At 35.5% G+C, this 24,086-nt stretch overlaps 1 protein-coding gene across 3 annotated transcripts in view; it reads left to right on the top strand.

Moving 5' to 3' along the window:
* The window catches only part of CDH6 (cadherin 6), a 113,788-nt gene that overhangs the window by 60,050 nt on the left and 29,652 nt on the right, over positions 1-24,086 (top strand). For 2 of the 3 annotated variants that reach the window (XM_039842736.1, XM_039842737.1), the window contains exon 2: positions 6,083-6,440. In XM_039842736.1, coding sequence (XP_039698670.1) covers positions 6,213-6,440 — 228 coding nt within the window. In that variant the 5' untranslated portion in view covers positions 6,083-6,212. Of the gene's footprint in view, positions 1-6,082; positions 6,441-22,710; positions 22,716-24,086 lie in introns of those variants that run through there. The other variant, XM_039842738.1, reaches the window with a different exon arrangement.

The following is a 24,086-nucleotide window of genomic DNA, read 5'->3' as shown; positions in this document are numbered from 1 at the left end:
ACTGAGACATACATTGGTCCCCTACTTGCCCAGCCAGTGTAGGGCAGGGCTAAGCTTCTAACCCAGACATATGGCATGCCAAGGTCCATTCTTAACCATAATTTGATACTTCTCCTCACAATAAATAGTTTGGACTTTTCCCCTCATGTGGAAAAGGAATTTTGTCTTTTATCCTCTTATTCAAGTTTGGGGTTTTTTTTAATCCCAAGTGAGTATTTCAAATCAACAAATATTCCTTGAGCCCAACTATATATAAAACACCATTTTATGTGCTGTAACACATTTGACTTTACCTTCATTAATGCAATGTGTGGAATATGATTTGAGAATGAGGGTAATACTGTGGAATAGCTTCATTTGGAAATACATCAGTTTGCAAACAGATTCACAAATTATCCACAAATATAAACATTTATAAAAAAAATCAGGCATCACTTGATGGCTGTTGCCATAATGATTCATTGGCACCAGAGAAAAGCAATGTGATGAGAGATGCCAAAGCTGTTTGACACATTTCAGTGGAGTTCATTACACACACGAAATGGAACCAATTTTACTCAACAGTGACTTTGACATTTACAGAAAAATGAAATGGAGGTTTAGAAATGAAGACTTCATGTGAAATCTCTACCAAAAATTTTAAATTGGTTCTATCCTTATGTCACCACTTACAGAAGATCAGCCATGTTCTACAGACTCATTTTTATTTACAGCAGGTAGCAACCTATTCAAAACAAAGTTTCTTAGGTGATTGGAAAAATTGATTTTGAACAAACTTAATTGGTTATAAAATTCTTCTCTCAGAATAAAGAACATATATATCTTTAAAGATTTACTCGTAGGAGACATGTCCCTTTGGCTTCACTCTGTTTAAGTCATTCTGATATCACAGTTCTGTTTCTTTAATTTGCTAGGTTTTAATGGAGTAAATACCATCCTCATCCCCATTGCACCCAAAGACAGTGTGGGACTAGAGAGAGTTCACCCTCTGAGTCGAGGTACAATAAAGTCAGGAGAAATGGTAACAGTTGTAAATAGTGAGCTGTTTTCTACTTCATTAGTGAGATAATGTGAGAAAATACACCAAAACTTAATAAGAGACTTATGATACATATGCTAAAAGCATTGCTAATGGGTTATGCCAATAGGTTAGAATGACTTATGCATAGACAATATTTTCAGAAATGCTTTCTGTGAGCAGCATCATGCAAAATACTGTGCTACAGTATTTATATGCACATTATTTATTTGAAGAAATAATTTCATAACAGATTTTAAAATATTTTCTTACTATGGTAAATAGTTAAAATATATTAATAATGTTGCTTTATTGAATGTTTACTGTGCTTTCAATGCCAGCGTTAAGGCTCTGCACACCCAAGAATGAACGTGATTGGTTTCATTTGTAAACCTAGACGGCATTATCGTAAAACTGCACTCATTAGAATTAATCGAGAACACCAAAACAAACGCATGTTAAGTCTGAATTCTAAAACTTTTAAGTAATTATATTGCTTTTAAATCTATATAATATTTACTTATTTGTTTGTAGATAATATAATAGAATCAGTATCTCAAAACCAAATAATACAATTGAGTCATTTGACTATTATCAAATGTAAGCCACTGGAGAAGCAATTCAATCAACAGAGAACTTTTATAATTAGCATACTAATTATTTGCAAATAAAAGGTAATTCCAAAGTACTCTAAGGAACTTGAAGACATTGTAGTTTGTGTTCTCATTCTATATATCTCTATGAAATATTTTGCATTATTAATTTCCAATAATCTAGGAAAAAAGGGTTTTCTAATCAAAGGAAAACTTCAGCCCAACTTCTGCATTATTTATCACATGTTGTAAATTGGTAGAACCTGAATTAATGAGGCCCAGGCTCCTCCTAAATGGCATGAATTAAATAAAAGTTGGACTTGGCTATGTACTCTCGTGAAGATTGAACTATATATGCATATTGGCTGCCAGGCAAATGAATATTCAAAGTATGCAATTATCAATGCTGTGTGGGCCTCACTTGCTATTGATAAACATCCTAATTACCTTTGACACATCACTAACAAAAAAAGGCTTCTGCAAATATTTAAACTATTTTTCTGGATTGACCATGTTTACATATCAAATTTTAAAGTATACAAACAGTAGCCTATAAGAAATAGAAAATTAAAAAAAAAAATACCAGCAAAAAGAAAATAAAAAGTAGAGACATGGTCTGTTAAGTAATCTTTTAAACCCATTGCTAAACTGTCATCAGGCAGTTTGAGTTTTAATTTTATAGAGTTTTTAATCATTCTGATTTGCTCTTAAGGCCATGAGATGATAGTGGCAAAATTATACAATATCTACTTTGTTTTGCATTCTCTCCTCTCCCACAACCTAATCTGGTTCTTTCCTGATTGAAAAACCATGCCTGCTATTTTAAAATTCAGGGTCTATATATGCCCTTAAGTCTTTGTCCTTTTGGTTTACTTCCTGACATCTTCAAAATGAACTAGGCCATCTGATTACTACTTGCCACATGGTTCTACAGTATTTTGACTGCTCAGAAGTCAGCAGCTCTCTCACATTTCTCAAAGTTGTCTTTCTTTGCTTAAAATTACAGCCATTCGGCACCTTAAGCATCCTGAGTTTTTTCCATCTAAGGTCATGTGTAGGGTATGGTTTTTTGTTTTGCATTTCATGTTTTTAGATTAAGTAAAATCTAAACTATATATATATATCATTCATTTGAGCTCTAACAAATTCTTATCTTATATAACATTAGAACAATGTCAGCCTGTTAACTAAAAGAAGATATGTTTGTCCAGTACCATTTTACAAGGACAAAATTACAGCACTGAAGCAACTTCTCTGTAAAGCAAAATGGAAAGGGAAAACAACACACAGATTTTATAAATGAGACCATCCTCCCATGAACTTTCCTTTAGCCTATGGTCTTCTTCTTCAGGTAGGCAGTGGGCATAAGGCTTCTGCTTTCTATATTTTCACTATCACTGTGAAATCTTCAACTGAAGTCCACACAAAGGAAAAGAATTAGCAAATGGACTAATTATCATTTTTAAAGTACTTCTAGGAAGGGGGGAGGGGGGAAAATAACAAAATAAAATGTTAAAATAAATAAATGGATAGATAAATATTTAAAAATAAAAATAATAAATTAATACATGCAAGATATATAAAAGGAATGCCTGACATATAACATGCACTCAATAAATGTGTTTTTGCTGTAAAAAATAATAAAATAAAATAAAGTACTTCCATTCCTTGATTTTAAAAGAATTTGACTTTCTTGAAAATGCTTCCTAAAAAATAAAAAAACTATTTAAACCTAGGAGGGGACTATGCTATATTTTGCAGACTTTTGTATTGTGCATATAAATGGATTCTATACATGCAACATAAAAAAATAGTAAAAATAACAATAGTGATAATAACAACAGCTAATACTTACTAATACCTCACTAAGTGCCAGGCGCTGTTCTAAGTGCTTTGCATATAATGACTTATTTAATTCTTACAAAACCCTATAAAGTAGTTACTGTAATTATCCCCATTTACAGAAGAAGAAACTAAGGTAACAGTGAGATTAAGCAATTTTCCCAAGATCACACAAACTAATAGGCAGAGCTGGATTTAAACCCAGGCAGTCTGGCTCCAGCATTGATAATGTTAACCACTATGCAGTCCTGCCTATTAAGAAGTATTAAATAAGAATTGCTAAGTTATATGTTCAACAGTTTGGTTTGTTGGAGTTTTTTTTTTACTACAGAATTTCATGGCTAAATCTGTCCCTCTAGAAAGCTAATGCCAAATATGAGTGGATCATAGTAATTTTAGTAATTTTGCAAACAGTTTTTAGCATGGACACACCCTGCCTAATTGATACAAAAAGAGCTGGGGTATAGATAGCAAAACTAGATGTTCTAGCATACTTAAAAAATACTTCTTAAATGTGTACCACTTTAAAAGCTCATTGCCAACTAAGCAAAAAAAGAAAGAAGGAAAGAAATACTTGACATTTTGGTATCTGTGATATTAAAAAGAACTAATATTTAATATTCGAGTGGCAACAGCTTGTAGAGTTTGCACACAACACCCACAGGGATTGATTTTTCTTTAAAATGGCCTTTAGAAGTCTGCCTTTCAAACAGCTGACACCTCCTTTCTGGGCATCCCTCTTTCCTGCCAGTAGCACGGAGCACGCTCTGAGTGCAGCAGCAGACATCTAATTCTTCACCTTCAGGATTTGTCTGTGCAAATAATGGAGAATGTGGGAAATTAAGAAAAATGTAATTTCCACTGAATCGACCTCAGTGTAATCTCTACTACTGAAAATGAATAGATGTCTTCAGAGGGCTTCTCTCCATATGCTCTCTCAGTCCCCCTCACGTACCATCCATAAGAGAGAAGATCATCATTACCTAATTGATCATCAGTCATTCCACACTATACCGAGGCCACAAATGACAAGTATACTGTTGCCTCGCATTTTCCCAGCATGACTAATTGTCACAGTACTAATTTACTCACCTGTGGAATCTTCATCTACCCCAGCCTGATGTCAAGAAGATGCATAATAATGGAATAAAGATTTTAAAACGCTGAATATTATGAAATATTTCACTTACGTTCCAACAGAAAGCTTTCACCAAGCCATGTGTTAGGTGGCAATTACTCATTGCTGAGGAGGGGAAAAATGTGACCACTTTTTCCCCCAATAAACATTTACCTGGTAGAATAATAGGAGAAAAGTGAACAAATCTTTTCTGACAGAGGGAAAAAAAATCACTGATCAGATTACCCAAAACATGTTTCTTTTCTGCATTTATTCAGAGTGAATATACCAGTTTTATTATATTATAGCCTACATTACAAAGCACTTCCTTTTTTGTTAGTATTATTTTAAAAAAATATTTTTTCTGTATCAGATAGTATGATGAAGGAATAAATTGTTAGATTTTTTTCAAGAAATGTGAAAAAGTTTAGAATGAAGATATAGGCATGTATTACTTTAATTACATAAAATAGTAAACCAATTTGTGACATCTTTGCCAAGCAGTCTAACCAGAGGAGTTTTTAAATGCTAGGTTGTATTCTCGAAAAATAATATTTGTCATGGAAAATTATAACCTATGAGTATAATAGCTGACTTTCTGAAATCCTGCACTGTGATATTAAGATATGTTTGATGCACCTGTGAAACTTACGAATTTTAATAAATACGGCTGGTTGCTTATGATACAAGTAAAATTTTGACATAAAAGCCTAGGATTTTCTAAAGATATTTGAACAGAATTGTTCATTTAATTCTCATATGCTATTAAATTCAAATTCTATCCTAGTTTATTAACCCATCCTGTGGTGTTATTAGGTCATATGAGGAAAAAAAGTTTCCTGGTCAAGTTTGGGAAATACTAGATTAAATATAGGCTTGTCACCATTGTTATAAAATTTCACTTCAGAAACTTCAGTATGTGAATATGCACTCTGAAAAGAGGGTGTATGGTCTTTTCAGCCTTATTTGACCCAGACTGTCCCATCAGCATACCTCTAAAGTCACAAGTCTGAGTCTGCAGAACGGGCTTGGCCTTGACTTACGCCTACACAGGTTCTCAATACATTCTCGTGAAATTTCACCAATATCCACTCAAATGAATTGAAATCATCTGTGATATTCTTTGCCTTACACTCATTCATCAGGATAAATATGGAAATAGAATCAGAAACACGAAACCATTTCTTCTAACCAGATCTCAGCCCACGTACCCAGAGGTAAAAGAGTAGTGAAATAATCCACTCTGGCATGTTGACCTACAACAATGCTATTACTTAAAATAGGATTTTTAAGTGATAGAAAAGGAGAAAGGAAAACAGCAGCTTCCTACTCGGCACATGACTACCGTTTAGTATTTCGGAAAGACCGTTTTCCTCATTTCAAAATTGATAGCCAACTTATTTGTGTTGTTTTGGTATTCAAATTTCTGTCCCCTTTTGCCAGAGCTTATTTACTCAAACACTGAATTTTAAGCATCTCTAAAAATGCTTGATATGTTATTATTCTTTCCAGATATCCTCTGAGAGCCAAGCAAAGAGCATTTAAGAAAGAAAGGAGGAATGAAGCTGGATACAGTGCAGTGAAAAAAATCACTGGGAGAAGAGAAGTACCCACTGCCCAGGGACTGGACTGAGTCATCAGAATGAGAACTTACCGGTACTTCTTGCTACTCTTTTGGGTTGGTCAGCCCTACTCAACTTTCTCAACTCCATTATCTCAGAGGACTAGTGTTTTCCCAGCGAAGAAAAGGGCCCTGGAGCTCTCTGGGAACAGCAAGAATGAGCTGAACCGTTCGAAAAGGAGCTGGATGTGGAATCAGTTCTTTCTCCTGGAGGAATATACTGGATCCGATTATCAGTATGTGGGCAAGGTAGGATTCTACTGGGCGTTTTGGCATTCTGGTTTTAAAAGCTGGAAGAAGTTACTTCTAATAAATAGACGGGGAGGATGTGAACAATTCCCCAATACAGTAAGAATTGTTGCTTATCTGGTAAGACTTTTTTTTCCACTTACGTAGTTTCGGGAAGAAGACTATAGCAAGAAGCTGAGAAATGTTAGCACTGCAACAAAGAAAGAGAAATGCTCCCGTGGAAAATAAAACACCCACAACCATTTACACAGGATTATCATAAATCCTTTAATTTTTACTTTAGTTTGAAAAAATGTGATCCAGCATATTCTATAAAGTAAGAAGTATTAAAAATAGGAATAGAGCGAGCAAGCTGTAAGGAAAGGAAGGTTCCTTTTTCTCATTCTGAAAGCAAACATTTTTAGCTTTAGTCCTTTGGCCAGGTTCAGATTAAGTATTTCTTAACTCTGCTACCTACAGTGCCATCCATTCTCTGACCGAATGGAGCCCTTTGTCCTCAGAACCCACCACTGCCTTAGATTTGTTTGTTGTTAGTGCTGCCGATGCTGCTGATGCTGTTTTGTCTTGTCTCAGATAATTGGCAAGAGCTAGGCATTTCAAAAGCTTGTGATTTAACTGTGGCAAGATTCACAAAAGAGAAAAATGGTTATGGAGAGGTGCAATTTCCAAATATCATCTGACCATTTTATTGACTCCGGAAAGTAGAATGAGGAGGCATCACTTTTGATAGCCCTTACCGATTACTGGAGCTGAGTCAGGGAATCAGCGTGGTTATCTTGTCACTGTGAGTTTCACTGGTATTTTATCATCAGCTACAGTCTTGTTGCAGAATATCTGCATACTGCAAAGATGTTTTTAAAAAGGGATACAGGTTTGCACTTTATAGGTTTTTTTCGTAATATGGTATTGATAAGAAAAATCATTGTCATACATCCTTTACATAATGAAACTGGGAATGAACATAATAGAGATGACAAAACGTCTTTGTTGATGATTACAGCTATGATTTTTAAACATTGATATTAGGATATCATGCAAATCACATAAATTTTGCAGATTCCAGGGGCTGCATAGTCACACTTCAATTTGTTATCAAATATCCATGAATAGCTGTGGCCAAAATTCTCTTTAAGTATTTACCCCTATAAATGAAGGGAAGCTGTTGGGCTGAGGTAACCAGGCATTGTTCCAATCGAGTGAAATATTAATGGGGAATAAAGGAGGAGAGGAAGTATTCAGTGAATGGGGTGAACAGTAACACAAATCCTCAAGGGTCTAGTCTTGTATTTGCTGTAAAATTCACATGCTCTGTGACCACTGAAGACAGTCCACTTACCTGTACTTCACTCCATTTGTTTTATGAAATTGAATAGCACTACATTTATAGGGTAATGGTTATAAGAAATAATAATAATAATCTCATAATCTTTAAAGTACTTTTTTTTAATACAAGTAACACTCCCATAGTTTTTTTAAAGTGTTTTGTCTAAATAATTGATTCCCCTCTTTTTTGCTTTTTCTTCTCAAACTGCAATGCCATTATATACATATTTAAAAAAACAAACAAACATGTATTTTCAGAGAAAGGCCAAGATATTTCAGGACACCAGACGCAGCAATGGATAAAACCACATAGAAATTCAGTTTTATGAGCATAATTGTGAGAGGTAATTTTACCATGTGGAAAAGTCATGAGCTGTGGACGCAAGCAGATCCAAGGCTGCATCACTATTTTGCCAATTGCCAGTTGTGTGGCTCAGGGCAGGTTATTAACCTTTCCAAGCTTTAGTTTTTTCATCTGGAAAATGCATGCAGCAATGTCGACCTCATAGAATTGCAGTATAATTTAAGTGAGATGAGAACTAGTGGCTGGCACATAGTAGGTGCATAAAGAAGTTGTCATTATTGGTGAACTACCCATTGTATACACTCTATTAAACCTACCAGTAATTCATTGACATGGCATATTGATTTTTATATCATTGCAAAAGGAAAATGAGGTAATTAATGGATCTCTCAGTGGATGGAAAATGTAGAGAGTGGCAAAAATCCCTTCATAATCACTGCTCCAATTGGATTAGTTGGATTTTGGATATTTTATTGGCAGCAAGAAAAATCTCCCTACCTTACCTTCATCTTCCCCTCCCCCACTTCCATAATACATAAAAGTTATGGGGAAAAAAGTTAAGGGCGATTATTGAAATTGTCATAGTTGCCAGCACTGCTACATTAGATGTGTGTAAGAGCTATCGTTGCACTATTGATAGAGCATTTTCCCATCTTTGGAGTTATGTTGTGTCAACAGACAAAAGGATTAGGTTATAATGTGTTTTTTACCACAAATAAAAATAAACAAAAAAATAATTAATTTTTAAAAAGTTTGGGTTCCTCATGTGGCATCCATTTGGTCCACTTTTAATAGACTTGGAATAAAACAGATACCTGATGAGATTATCCACATCTACAAGGTCAAGAAACTATTGAAAAAAAATTTTTTTTTTTCAAGATCAGGCTATTGCAGATCCAAAATTTTCTTGGGTCACAGTGTCCTTAATGTTTCAGTATTTTTCTCAGTGCCCTTAGGCTAAAAGAAATAGTTAGGTCCAAACAACTTAATTAGTGTTTGTGTTCTAAAATATAAATAACCATTTGACAAAAATCCACATCAATTAACACACAAAAAATAAATTTTTATTTCATTTTTAAATAACCACAATTATTTCCTAATGGAAGGTGTGTGCCTATTGGGCACTGTGTGACTTCATAGTTTGGACTCGGCTGCCTGGATTCCTTTTCCACATTGATTTTTGCACTGTACTCACTTTCCATCATAAGTGCTGGGGGAAACCCAGCCTCATAAATATATGACATCGAGAAAAGGAATATAGCACCACCTACTGTTGAAACTGTGAACTACCGTGACACGAGGTGTCTGACGACGGCAAATGTTGCATTATTTCTCTGGAAGGTTTCAAATATTTCCTGGTGCCCAAATGAATTCCCTGCTGCACCCCAGCATGCTTCAGTGCACTCTCTGGGAACCATCAGACTATAGTTAGATCGCCATATAAAGGTATACAAAGGCTAATAAAATCTTAAATTATGCTATTAGCCCTACTAAATAATAATTAGTTACAGCCTATTCTTGAAACCTGAATCTGAAAGGATTGATCTGTACATGTAACAGATAGAATCGTTAACTGAGGAAAAGTAATGCAGTTGAGCAAATAGTTCTTAAAGTAGAAGAAAGACGTTTTTACGTTATAAGCATCTCTTTATATTTGTATTTGTGTTCATTGGTTTTGATTATCTTGGGTTAAGTCAAGAGGACAATGAAGAAAATGTCAGAACAGGTGTGGGAGCAAGGGCTATCGAGTGTCCAAGGAGGGAAAAAAATAGGCTCGCATGAGTATCCAAGAAGCAGCAGAAGACAGTCTGGAGGCTGGATGACCACCAGGTAAAGAGACAAGATTATACTTAAAACTTGAAGCACAAGCATAGGCTATAAGACCTTCCTCCTCTTCCTGTCTTAATATTCCTCAGCATTTCACTGTGTCCTGTGGCCAATAAGATTAACACAGAAACATGGACTCTGCAGGGTTAAGGAGGTATGCACTTACTGTGGATAGAAGTGGATAAGGGCAATTATAGCCAAAACATTGACAACCCAAACTCTGATTTATGAGAAAAACTTAGCCCCTCTACTCACCTAAAATGATCATGGCAGGTAGGGATAATAAGGTAGGAAGAAATGGTCCTATCTTAGGTAAGAGTTTGTGAGTTTAAGATATAGATGCAGATACAGATAAGGAATGTGATTTTTTTCTAAAATATATGACCATTTGGGGGCAACTTTTAGCTAAATTAACATAAGCAGCTTCTGTATCACCTGGGAGTTATTTAGATATGCAGAATCTTTCACCCCACCTGAGAAACTGTGTTTCAGCAAGACCCCCAGATTACAATTAGAGAAAAGTTATTTTTAAAATACCTTGCCTGGGTCTCACCTCCCCAGAGATTCTGATTTAGTTGGTTTTTAATTAAGTACTTATGATTCCAATATGTGGCAAAATTTGAGAACCACTGTTCTAGGAGATTATTATTGACAATAATTATAACAAAATGTGGCTAGCTCAGTGCTAAAGTGGGCATCCACAAAGTATTATAGAAATACAAAAGAGGGGGACAGCTGGGCTTGGGGTTCAGTAGAGCTTCCAGAAAGAGGTGATGATGTTAGAAAATCTCCTTAAAGGAAGAGTAGGTGTTAGCTCACTGCAGAGGGAGAATTACCTGTACTTGCCAATTAATTGTATGCAGAAGCCAAAGGAGAGAAAGCAGAAGGTTCAGAAAATTGTAAATAGAAATCAGGATATTGAAATTGTCACTCATGCCGGCTCAGAAACCAGAAAAAGGTGTGTATTTTCTCTTCAAGGGTTAAAGGGAAGAGTATGTGGTTTTATTCAAAATCCACTTAGATTATCTTTGGCTTATGTAAGATTAATAGAAAAATAAGAAGAAAGCATCATAATTTCACATTTTCAGAAAACACCGTGCCCCTCCTGCTGGCTTGACATAATATAGCAATTCTTTGATGATGATTAGTGTATAGTGCAAGTTCAATAAGAAAGAAGAACATAGGTAGATATCGATTAGATTTTGAAGACATGAACATTCATTAATAGAGAGATGAATATATTTAAAATCTCAGAAGTATGCACAATTTTAATCAAAAGATTCACATATTATCATTAAACAGCCCACAGCAATGCTTTATTTCCTTGTCTCTTCCACTTTATCCTTCATAATGTCTTCTCCTTCCACATAATGTATACATAACACTCATCTCCTTTAGAAGCATTCGAGATGCTTCTATTTTTAGGAGCATACCAGGAGACCTGTTTTAATTGAATTTGATAAACTGTATATTTTCATAGATATTTTCTGATGCTAGCTTTTTGGAACTTGGTCATGGTTTTCTTTTGGGGAGCTTTCCCCAAAATTGTTATGCTGTGCTTTTTTAAATATCATGAAACTCTAATGCACAGGTCTTCCTAGTATGCCTTGCTCTTGAGTCTTTAAAATTAATGTCTACACAATTCAATGAAGCCACTATTAGTATAATTAGACAGTAATGTTTTAATGGCTCATAAAAATAAAAGTTGTCAACCATATACACCTTTATTTGTTCCTATAATTACAGGATCCAAATTCAGTAAACATGAAGCAATATTTTACACATTATGAAAGACCATTTAAAAGATTCTGTCATTGAAATATTGCTTTCTTATATTTCTATTATTTTTCTTTCTGAAAAGAACATACTTAAGAATAGAAACCTCCAGATGCTAATTTGATAGGTGATTCAGAGACTCGTTTAACCATTATCACTTCCAACAGCAGCATCGGATTAAAACATCGTCATAGCTAACATTTACTGAGCATTACTTTGTTCCAGACACTCTGCTAAGTGCTTCAGGTGTATTATCTCATTGGACCTTCACAGGTACCTTAATGCCCAGATATTATTTATGTTCCTCTTTTACGGAGGAGTAAACTAAGGCTTGGAGCAGTGAGGTATTTTAGCCCAAAGTCTCACATCGCTAGAAATTAGCAGTCTGCCTCTGTCTGGCCTTATAACTGCTCAGTTATATGCCACACTCCGTATAGCCACTACTTCACAGAGCCATTGGAGGCACTAATGAAAAAACACAGAACATGCTTTGGCATTCAGTGATTGCATTCAACTCCATACTACAAATACCTACTGACAACCTGCTGTGTGAAAACTAAGAGTAAAGAGAAAAAGAATTTTTTTTAAAAAAGAGCTACACAAATATGTCTGCATGAATACTTTGTGCATTCCTTTTACTTTTTCCTGATTTTCATTTCCAGAACATACCAGTGATATTCAAAATAGTTACCTGTGAGTATTTTTAAATTAGATGTGCAGTTAGTGGCCTTTTTGGTCATTATGATGAAAAAGTGTCTTTTCTTTTTATTTCCCTTGATAAACTCTAAACTTCTGTTCTGGTTCGATGACCTGCAATGATCTTTTTACTTGAGTCAGGACAAGTGCCTTGGGCACATCTTTCTTCTTTATCGTTTAAATTTAATGCTCAGCCATTTAACATTTTTATATTAAAACTGGTTAGTGTATTTAAGAGAATGTGCATTCATTCGGTAGTTAAATGTACTTTTTAAAAATGCTTCAAGGAGTAACTTCTCAACTGCTAATATTGGTAGTACTCCTCATTTCTTTTCCACTGTCGGCTAACTAATTTCACTTCCTTAATAACAAAAGCTTCAATTTGCTATATGATGCTAAGAAAATGCCCTGTGTAACAGCAATTCTCTTTCTGTGTCTTAAACTTCCCTCTATGCATTGTCGCTCATGGGGAGAGGAGAACAGTTAGAATGTCTAACTTTGGTTACAAATCTAAAGGCAACTTGTGGCTGCCAGGGACACGCGGAGTAAAATATAGAAAGCCAGCAAGGACCCCATCCAGGATCTCCAACTTCCAAGTCATCATGCCTGTGGAATCCTATATCCTTCTACTTGTAATTCAATTTGTTCAACAAAATGGAGGGATGACGGTGAATACAAGAGAGTTAAGGGTTCAGGTCCTTTTTTACCTCCATGCTCCACAAGTCAAACAGAGCTAGAGGTTGTTGGAAGGTTACAGAGACTCTACATGCTCATTAAAACAAAATCTAGCCAATGGACATTGTTAAGTATTTCTTTACTGATTGCCTTAACTTATTTGTACTTATTAAACTATGTAGTATTTGATTTGCATCAGTTCTTCATTTTTTGTCATATATGGGTCTGCCATAGCAGATGGAAATATAAATATACAAAATTCCAACATCCTAGTTTATATATCCTTTAAAATCAAAATATCTAATTATCTTTTTAACTGAATTTTATTTCAAAAATCAGATTAAAAATCTCTGACATTTTGGTAATCTATGGTCAATATCTTAAACCATGATTATTTTCATTTCCACTGATATAAATGACAGAATTAATACATTATTTTAAATATGGGAGGACAAGTACATACTGTAACCAGAATTACAAATTTAACTTTTAGAGGGCCCTACCTCTGTAGTCAAAATTAAAGATATCCTCTTAATGCTCTACCCTCTTTTACCAGAAATAAACAGATTTTGAGTAAGGGTCCTGCCTTTGATATCCTTCATCAAATTTAGAGATTATGTTAAGATGTCATTGTGTCCTTGGAAACTCAAAGAGGCATCTCTTTCTGTGTCTATGTAGGCTGCTAGTAGCAAACCTCACCTTCCTATAAGCTTACATGTCAGTTGTTATGTAATATAATCCTCGTGAGCATGCTAAGTATATCAGTATTCTTTGCAAACCTATCTTTCCATCTGGAATTGAAGAAGAGGCTAAACATACAGAATTCTCCATAAGAGAATGAGAAAAAGATTTTTTTCTTATTGCCATTATTGATAAATAAGTAAAAGTAACAAGTATTCTCAATATGAGGCGTCGAATTTGAAATTACACGACCTAGAATAAGAAGAAAAGCAGCATGCCAAAATATTTCACTGGAAAAATATTTATAGTTTCTTCCAGTTTTCCATTCACAGAGAATACACGTACATAAGAAAAGAGAGGCATTTTAAAAAGATTTAAATGTATACATGTCTGAAATATATGAATAAATATTTTAGGTGAATTGGTGTATTTCAAAAGACCTGAAGGCAGTAATAAAGGCATAACAAAGAGCTTGAAATATCATTCTGGATATGGGATTTAATGCTGACTAGAGGGAACGAAGATTGGAGTTAAGAAGGCAATTGAAGAAGTTATCTCGGCTATGGCATTTCGAATAGATTTGGAGAGAAAATGCTTTTCACTCATTCAACAATTACTCACCAGAGAGTGTAAAGTTAATAGCATAGGCAGCCTGCCTGTGTTCCAGCCCCAGCTACACTGTGGCTACCTGGGTAAATCCAAGCAAGTTATTTAACCTCTCTCTGCCCTCCATTTCTTCAACTGTCATAAGAGGACTAGTAAACATACTGAGGTGAGGATTAAATAAGTTAATATGCAGAAAGGGCTTAGAATGGTGCCTAGAATATCACACTCACTAGTAAGGTACTAACAGAAGACCAGTACAAGGCAGGCAGGAGCCCTGCTATCAAGTGAACCTCCAAAGAACAGAAAAGTGAAGAGAAGAACCAAAGGTGATGATTTCACTAATGTTCTGTCTCCTTCTGTGAAATCGAGTTTTATGAGCCCAAGCAACTAAGGCATCTACAAATGTGATTAATCAATGCAATTCAGCAGGCTAAGCATATATAAAAATATTAAATTTTCTTTATTATCACAACCAAGCGAAAAATGAAGTGTACACTAAAATCATGTTATTTGATTATCTGGATAACACTTTTAGATCTTCCTATTAAGGTTATTTATCATTTTATTTTAAAACATCATCACTTTATGCCACAATTTGGAGTTTACATTATTTAAATTGCTGTGAAATGTTAAGAGTCTGGTTAGGTCTTGTTTTCCGCTCCCCGCTCCACCCTCCCACCCCTGCCGCAATAAAAAGTTTAATGCTTCCAGCAATTCTAAAAATTACTATTGTACTTCAAGTATACTAATATATTAAGTTGAAATTATCACAGTTAAGTGGGAAATATATAATAATCCCCTTGTATTATTAAATTAAAATTTTATTGAGAAAATTAGTCTTGATTTGTTTAATTACCTTAAATGCTTCAGCTTTTTAAAGCAAAATAATGAATTTCTTGTTTAAGTTTGAACTTTGACCTTCAATATATTGAGTAATGTTTTACATTGGGTCCCAGGGATGCATTTTCAATTAGTGCTTTGTATATTGAATTTAAACCTTCAAATAATTATATTTTCATAAACTCTTCAAGACCCTAGACTACATGTCTTGCTCATCTTTCTATCCTTAAAGGTAACTAGCATAGATTTTGTACATTGGAAACAGCCAAATAGTGCTTGAATTAAGCTGCAATGATGATAAAAGATAAAAATCTGCTGTATTATCTAAAAAGTGCTTCCCAATTTATTGATCTGGATGGTTTGATATGAACATCATTGATAGTGCTTTGTGTCACTGGATTGACAACTGAAAATCTAGTCTTTAATGTTCAGGGATATATTAGATAGTAAACATATAAATCAAATTTATTATGAAAGTCTTTCCATGGAAACTGCCTCTGAAAATTTTGCATGAAAAATGACACAAATATTTATGATATAATAGGAGAAAAGCCAAGCTTTCTTGGTGCAAACCAAAGAAACTAAAGACAACACAGCTGTATGTACATGAATTAACAAGAAAGAAAAAGGAAAATATATAGGAAATAATATCATAAACTTTGGTTCCTTTAAGACTTTTACAAATAAAATTCAGAAATTATTTAGACTCTCAGTAGAAGAAAGTTTGAAACAAAATGAGAACAAGCCACAGTTAACCAATAAAAAAAAAGTTTCTTCTTCTTAAAATTCCTAAGAGGCTACATTGTACAGACAATTCAACTGTTCAGTAAAAGAAAAATCATTTAAGACCTGAGAACACTAATTACAATGATTCACAAAAAATCACCTATAGAGAAAAGCATGATAATACAGGAAGAGAAAAATTCTGTATAATGACTAATTCCTTTTTTACCAACTATATGTTCTTATAATCAAAATATTTTTAGTTCTCACAGGAAAAATAATCATTTCTTGAGAATAATCTCATCTTAACTCTTTCTACCAATTATGTTACGAGTAAAATTCAGAAGAGAAATATGAAAGAGGAGATACAAAGAAAACTTCACTTTAAAATGCAGTTATGTAAAACTTTAGTATACTTTATTGTTTTCTTTTCATAATTTGGGAAGCATAAGAATCTGGCTCATTTCCTTACTTAATCTGTAGCCAAAGGCTTCTTCTTCTTCTTTTTTTTTTTTTTTTCCATTGAGGACAAATACCTCCAGGAAGTGAACTTCCCTTTAGACATCAAGTAAAGTCATTTTTATATTTGCATCTTCTCTAAGTTTGAATTTATCTCCAAATATGTTTTAAAAAATTGAAAATAAAGAAATCAGATAAGGCAGAATGTATTTTAAGAAATTACTTTCCTATCCTTTTTGTATTCTGAGTGTTCTATCTATCCTCCCCACTATGTGTTTCATGTAAAAAGAATAAAAGGGAGCCATGTACCTTGTGTTCAAACTGTAATCTTGCCGATTACCAATCCACCTGCCTCTTAAAGGGAAATAGTTTTAAAAACAAATCGGGAAACTTAGGTGACGTGGGCAAACTTGACTGGCAGTACTTTATTCAGTCTTATCTCCTATTCGACAGTCAGACATCACTTACTGGAGTTTTAAAATGATAATGGGGCAGTTAGAATCTTTACTGTGGAGCAAACCATTAAGTAACTTCCAAAGAAGGGGAGGAGGGAACAGAAGAGAAAACACAACACAAGGGAACTCATCCCCTGGCAGGTGAAGAGGCATCATAGATTGTTTTTTAGCAGAGTTTCATTGCAGAAGACTTGTAATGCATAAGGAGCAATGATCACATTTTCTCATATTTTGTCAGGCGCTACGGTTCACGAGGTGCTCTCGCATGTACAAGCGTTCCTCCAGTGATTCGCATAAGCTCTCCTCCGTGAGAGCAGGACTCAGTCCTTTTGGGTATGAAGAAACAGAGTGCCAGAGGGGTTCAGAGACCACAGTGCCATTGCCAGCAGAGTGCCAAAGCTGGGGCTGGAGTCCAGCTCTTTTGATGTGGTTAAGTCTAACACTCTTCCCTCATACCACATTATTAAGATGTTAAAGTAGCAGAGAGTACTTCAGACACGGTGGGCAAATGAATCAAGAACATAGATGCTCAGGAGATGGAGTGCTCAAGTTCATGGTGCTACCATCACCACAAGGACTCTTTGCCCAGCATGGCCGTTGGGACAGTATAAGCTGGTTTCCAAGCAAGAAAAACTAATAAATGAGATCATAATCTCTCCTAGAATTGCTCATCATTATTTCCTTGACAGTATGAGTAGATTACATAATTCAGTTTAACCTTCGTTTACTGAGTACATACGGGATACTTTAGAGTTATGAATCTGAATAATAGTCCCTCTCTCAAGCAAACTACTTATTTTATAAAGATATGGCTTTAACTTTTTAGATCCTAAGTAAGAGTCAGCATAAGATTATTATATCCAATATGTTTTTTATCTTTGAAGAAAAACACATTTTGAGAAAAGTCCATTAGCTAGTGAGGACATCATTTTTAAAAAAATTTCTACCGTTTGAATCATCAGGTCCCCAATGTCTGCATTTATCTATTAATATTTCCTTCTGAAGTGTAGTTGTAGTGTCAGTTAGAGGGAGAGAGGACAAGAAAGAAGAGGAGTGTGTGTGTGTGTGTGTGTGTGTGTGTGTGTGTGTGTGTGTGTGTGTCCTTAGATTTGGCAATTGTTGAAGAGATTGCACTGTAAGGCAAAAAAAGTAGGTTTGTAACTGGTGAGTTACAACACCTTACTAAATCAATTTTTGACTGGATATCTCACTCTCAACTTGATTTACCACTGGCTTTTTCAAAATGAAAATGTTAGACTAAGCAGGAGCTGAGACTAATGTCTCGGTCTGCCAAAGGCCTTGGACTTCCAAAGCCAAGCAAAAGGCAGTAAACAAAGCCTTTTTGGGGAAATAACTTCATGCAGTGCATAAACCAAAAGGCATTTGTTTAATTGATAAATCCCAAACGGACAATAACATCTATTACAGTTTGTATCATTTGTGCCAATAGAATTTACAAACAATTTAGCCTGGGGTCTAATATAATAAATACAATGAATCCAGAAACATTGTAAGTGTTGTTTGGAAAGTGTTGTTTGGCAGTATGCTCTCATGTGAACAAACATAGACTTGAGAGTCAGGCAGACCTTGGTACCCTTCCCCGCTCTGCCCTTAACTTTAGGTAAGTTACTTAACCTCCCTGACCTGAGTTCCTCTGAAAAAATGGAGAAAGCGAAGCTTATCTCTTGGAGTCCCTGTGAGACTTAACTGGTGTAACGCATGGTGCACTCTTGCAGTACCTGACATGTAGTAAGTGCTCACCAGGGGTCAGTTTTCCTCCCTTTCGCTGGGATTCTCAAAGGGCCACATGTAGTTTCAGTTCACCTTAGGTTTCAAAGATAAGGAACTTCTGCCTTGGTTTCCTATTGCTGCTGTAACAAGTTACCACAAACTTAGTGGTTTAAAATTGTACAAATTTATGATCTTCCAGCTATGGAAGTCGAAAGTCTAAAATTAAGATGTCTGCAAGGTATCCTTCTGGAAGCTCTAGGGAAGACCCTTTTCCTTGCCTTTTTGAGCTTCTAGAAAGCTGCCTGTACCTTGATTCATGGTCCCTTCCTCCATCTTCAAAGCCAGCAGCATAGCACCTTCAGTCTCTCTGCTCCATTGCACATTTCCTTCTCTGACTCCTTACTTCTTTTTCTTGTAAGGACCCTGATGATTATACTGGGCTCCTGTGGATAATCCAGGATAATTTCCCAACCTCAAAATCTTTATCTTAATCCCACCTATAAAGGCCTTTCTTTCATGTAAGGTGAAATGTGACATAGTCCCTGGTTCTTGGAATTAGGATATTGACATCCTTGAGAGAGCCATTATTCTGCCTACCACAGCTACTATAGCACTAAAGTTTTGTCCATTTAATACTTACTCTGGTACTTTTGACATTAAATTCAAGGTACTGAATGTAAAAGATAAATATCAAGGGAAATAACAAATCTCTCCTGAGTTTAGGTTTAAAATTCTTTCACTTTTAGCACCTTGTCAAAAATTCTCCTCCATATAATACAAAGTCTCTTTCAGTGGTTATTAAATCTAACAAAAAATAAAAGATTAAATTGAGTGGGGTCATGGGTTATCTCTGAAAATGCAGAATACTTTACAGTATATTTGAGTGTATATTAAAAGTTACAAGGTTTACAATGAGAAATAAAAATGGGAGGATAGAAAGATGATAATACAGGAGAGAGAGAGACAGAGACAGAGACAGAGAGACAGACAGAAAGACAGGCAGAGAATTCCATCAGTAGTTATCGGTGGAGGCAATTTTGTCCCCCCAAAGGACATTTGGCAATGTCTTGAAACACTTTTGGTTGTCACAACAGGAAAAGTACTACAGGTAGCTAGTGGGTAGGGGCCAAGGATCCTGATAAATAAATAGGACAGGTCCCACTACAGAGTTACCCAGCCCAAAATGTCAATAAAATCCTGAATTAAATCTTTGTAACTCAGGACTTAAAATATTGTTTGGTACAGAGTAAGCATTTAATAAATGTTCATAAAACTGAATGTACACATCCGGAGAAAACATCTGTGTTGTGGTTAACAGACTAGACTGTGGTGTAAGACAACCTGGACTCATTTCTGCCCCTGTTGGTTGTATGATGCTTATTTTGCCTCAGCCTCCTCGTCATTTAAGAGGTGATAGGAAGAGATTCATGATGAATGACAAATTATATAATCTTTGTAATAAGTTCAGCATATTTCCTGGCCCATAGTATGGGCTTAATAATGTCTGCTATTATCATTTTCCCAAATCCTAGCCAGACCAACTGCCAAATGATGAACCATATTAAAGAATGCTTTAAAGATAAAATATTTCCACTGTTATAAAAATCAATCGAATTATTTGTTTTATATAAAGGAATATAATTTTTCAGGTCATTATACAAGGTAATATGGTATAATAGAAAAAGAACATAGGATATGAAGACAGCCCCATCCTAGGTTTTGTCAGAGGAAAAGAGATTTCCCTAGATTCTTTTAGAGCCCACTTACCATATCAAGAAGTAGGCCTGATCAACCAGAACAAAACTCAATAAACTCATTTACAAATGTTATCACCAAAAACTATTGGTGTCAGGCTCTAGGCTACAGGTCATACTTCTGCCCCATTTACCTTTCCAGATTTTATCGTGAGAATTCGCTCTTTCTTCCACCAAAACTCATATGGTAGGGTATTCCTGAAACCAAGAGAGGGATTTCACATTTCATTTTTTGGCTATTAAATACACACGTGCACTGTCCTGTGTGTATCTGAAGTCATTTTTACTGCCCCAAGACAGTGTTATCTGAAATCCCAGGAGGGAGCCATGGAAAATTTGTAGGTAAAGGTGAAATCAGAGTATTTTTTTCCCTTTTCCCTCTGGAGCAATCATGTAGTGAGAGAGAAGCCCATTTTAGTTCCCAGGAGCCTTCCAAAGCTTCTCCAGAACAAGAAAAATGTGGATCATCCTACAGATGGTACTTACCAAGGACAAAGCAACTCTATAGCTACAACCACACATACCAAGGGCAACAGAGGTGTCACAGTCAGACATCAGGAACTATATGATGGCTATGGGGGAGGCAGGATGGAGCTAGTCATCTTGGACCTGAAAGAGCTAAGATCACAATGTCACCTGCCAAAATCACAGACGCCACTGAGAAAAGTAATGGAGGAGAGACATTGTCTACAGAACAGCAGGCCAGAAGGCCGTACAAGCACTTCCTTTGGCTCCAAAAGCCCCCAAACTTCCCTCTGATTTGGGCCATGTGGCTCTCTCTTCTTCGTACACCCATATGTCATCTTGGACTGGATCAGGGACGAGGGGAGGAAGCAGAAGCCAGACAGACTAGGATTTACTTAAAAGAGCTATCTTAAGAGACTATGTTATTGAATCAGGCAGACATTATTGGATTGCCTTAAATTACTGGTTTGCTATTCAACCTAATATCAATGGGATTAGAGCTTGAGGGATAAGTTCTTAAAAATTAGGAAGCTGCATCTTCCCTTGCACATCTTAGTGCAGCGTGAGAAAATATGGGATCTTGCAACTCACGGGAGGGAGTGTTTCTGTTTTAGCTGACTTCGTTGCTTTTATTACCTGAGGCACATACTGAAGGCTTCCTCTAATTTTCTCCCACACTCAGCTTTGAAACTATGCCATGTACTCATACTGGGTGCTAAGTCACTTTTCTTCCAACAGTAATCTAAAATTCTTCAAGAAGTTTTCCCAAACCATCAAAGAGCTAACATATTCCCTGATTCCACTTTGTCCTACTTACAGGTTCCTCCTATGCTGTTCTCTACCTTTTCACTTACCTTGTTATTCCTAACACTTAATAAAAGTACTCAACTGTCTAATTTCTGCTTTTATTCTTTAGCTTTTAAAACTGAGTCAGTATTTTCAAACCTAAATTGCAAGTTTATAGAAGGCAGGTATTAAATGCTTTTTACTCATTGCTTTATGCAGCCCTTCGGGCCAATAAATGTTTTAAAATGATCTTGGTTGACACTTAAATTATTTTTATTATGGAACAATGTTTTCATAAAATGGAGTGTTTTCCATTCATTATCCATTAGTTTCTGCAACAGGATGATACTTGAAATATTGTTCAGTAAAATCTTGCAACTTCTTCACCTTTAACAAGTGATTTCTGTCCCAATACTCAGTGTACCTACAATGGTCTGTGTTCTCAATATACTGATAACTTCTCTGTTCTTTACAATGAATACAAGTGGCTTTATTATTATATTGAGGTTTAATTGATTATTAAAGGAAAATTTTTCATTCTAAGGTGATAACTTGCATTCCTCCCTCAGACTGCTCAGCTTAGACCGTGTGCCTACTGTTTGGTAATGATTGCTAAATTATCTGGCACTATCAGGAATATGCATTTTTAATTTTATTAAATTTATTGGGATCACATATGTATTTTTAATTTTATTAAATTTACTGGGATCATATTGGTGAATAAGATTATAAAAGTTTCAAGCATACACTTCTATAATACATCATCTGTATAGTGCAGTGTCTGTTCACCACCCAAAGTCAGGTATTCCATCACCATATATTTGACCCCCTTTATCTTCTTCTACCTACCTGCTACTCCACTTCCCTCTGGCAACCACCATACTGTTGTCTGTTTATGATTTGTTTGTTTGTTTGTTTTATTTGTTCATTTGTTGCTTTATGTTTTATAGCCCACATATGAATGTAATCATATGAGGAACATACATACTTGACACATAATTTTAAAATCAAGTGAGGAAGGGGATAGAGGACACTAAGGTTTACTGGTTGCCTCCTATGTGCCAGAAATTTCCTTGATTATTGTTATGCTATCCAATTTTATCTTTATAACATTCATTCATTCATTCTTTATAATCATTCATTATTGAGGATCTATAATGTGCCAGTATGTTGGGTGCTGAGAATACAGAAGTGAACCAGACAGGTTTGGTGCCTTCCTTCACGAAACTTGCATTCTAACTGTTTGCTGATTGAACTATGAAAACAGCTATGAAACAAGTCATCCAAAAAAAAAAGAATTCACTGATTGCTAAGTGGGGAAAAAATTGAGAAGGTATAGCTAGGGACTCTAACTTAGACTAGCGATTTAGGGAAGTCTTTCCTGAAGAGATAATGATTATGCAGACTTGACAAATGAGTTGAATTAACCAGGTGTCGATGTTCAAAAAGACTTTATGCCAAGGGGACATAAGCAGGGAGACCTAGATATGAAAGAGACTAACATATCTTCAAGAAAATGCAATAAGTAGACTAAGCTAAAACAAAGAGTGTCACGGAGAGAATGGTAGATGATAAGGCTAAAGAGAGGGACAGAGACTGTGGTGGAATCTGGATACCATGTTAAGGAGTGGAGATAAGGGCTTTATCCCAAGGGTAAAGAGAATACACGGAAATATTTAATTAGAGGAGAGTGGCACCTTCGGGGTTCTTTTCGTTGTTTAAGTTGGCCTAGTTACAGAAAGGAAAATAAATTGAAAGGAAGCAAGACTGAGTGTGTGTTTGGTGGGCCTCAGATCAATGAGATCAATGAGAAATGGTGGTGGCTTACACCAGGGTAATATCAGAGAAATAGAGACAGGTAGGTGAGTCAAGATATAGGAAAGAGGTAGAATTGACAGGAGTTGGTAGCTTAATAAATAGGGGGACGAAGGCAGAGAAGAAGGTCTGGAATGACTCTCCGATGGCCTTTACAGAGATGGGACATATAAGAGGAGAAACAGGTTTGGGGGAAGAGGCGTTGAGCTCAACTGGGAAGTACTAAGAGTAAGTTGTCTAAGAGACTTGCCTGGGAATCAATTATATCCCTGACCCTGGAGCTCAAGAAAATGATGTGCCGTGGAGTTACATATAGATTTGGGCATCAAAGGCACATAAATAATAATTGAATACATGCAAATAGATAGAGATGATCTTTGGCGAGACTGTGTGAAATGAGAAAAAACAAGAACCTAACACATGGGCCTAAGGATTACCAACTTTTAAGGGACAAGTATAGGAAGAGTAGCTGGCAAAGTTAATTATTCTATCTTATAGATGACAGAATGAAAACTAAGATAATTTAATTAATATAGTTGATTTATTGGAAGGTCAGAATTCAGACTCAAATCTTTCTACCTTCAAAATCCACCTTCTGAATACTTCATGTTCATGATGCAAGAATAATTTATTGAAGTGTGTTTCTGTGAGTTAGGCCCCTGTTAATGTATTTTACATACATTATTTTATTAATTTTCAGAGCAATGTACCTGTAAACTAAGTATCATTA

This window comes from Pteropus medius, unplaced genomic scaffold (genome assembly GCF_902729225.1).
Source record: "Pteropus medius unplaced genomic scaffold, Ma_sr-lr_union100, whole genome shotgun sequence".
In the NCBI taxonomy this organism is placed as follows: domain Eukaryota; kingdom Metazoa; phylum Chordata; class Mammalia; order Chiroptera; family Pteropodidae; genus Pteropus; species Pteropus medius.
The sequence above is the reverse complement of the archived record's forward strand: the minus strand, read 5'-3'. Positions and strand labels throughout refer to the sequence as shown.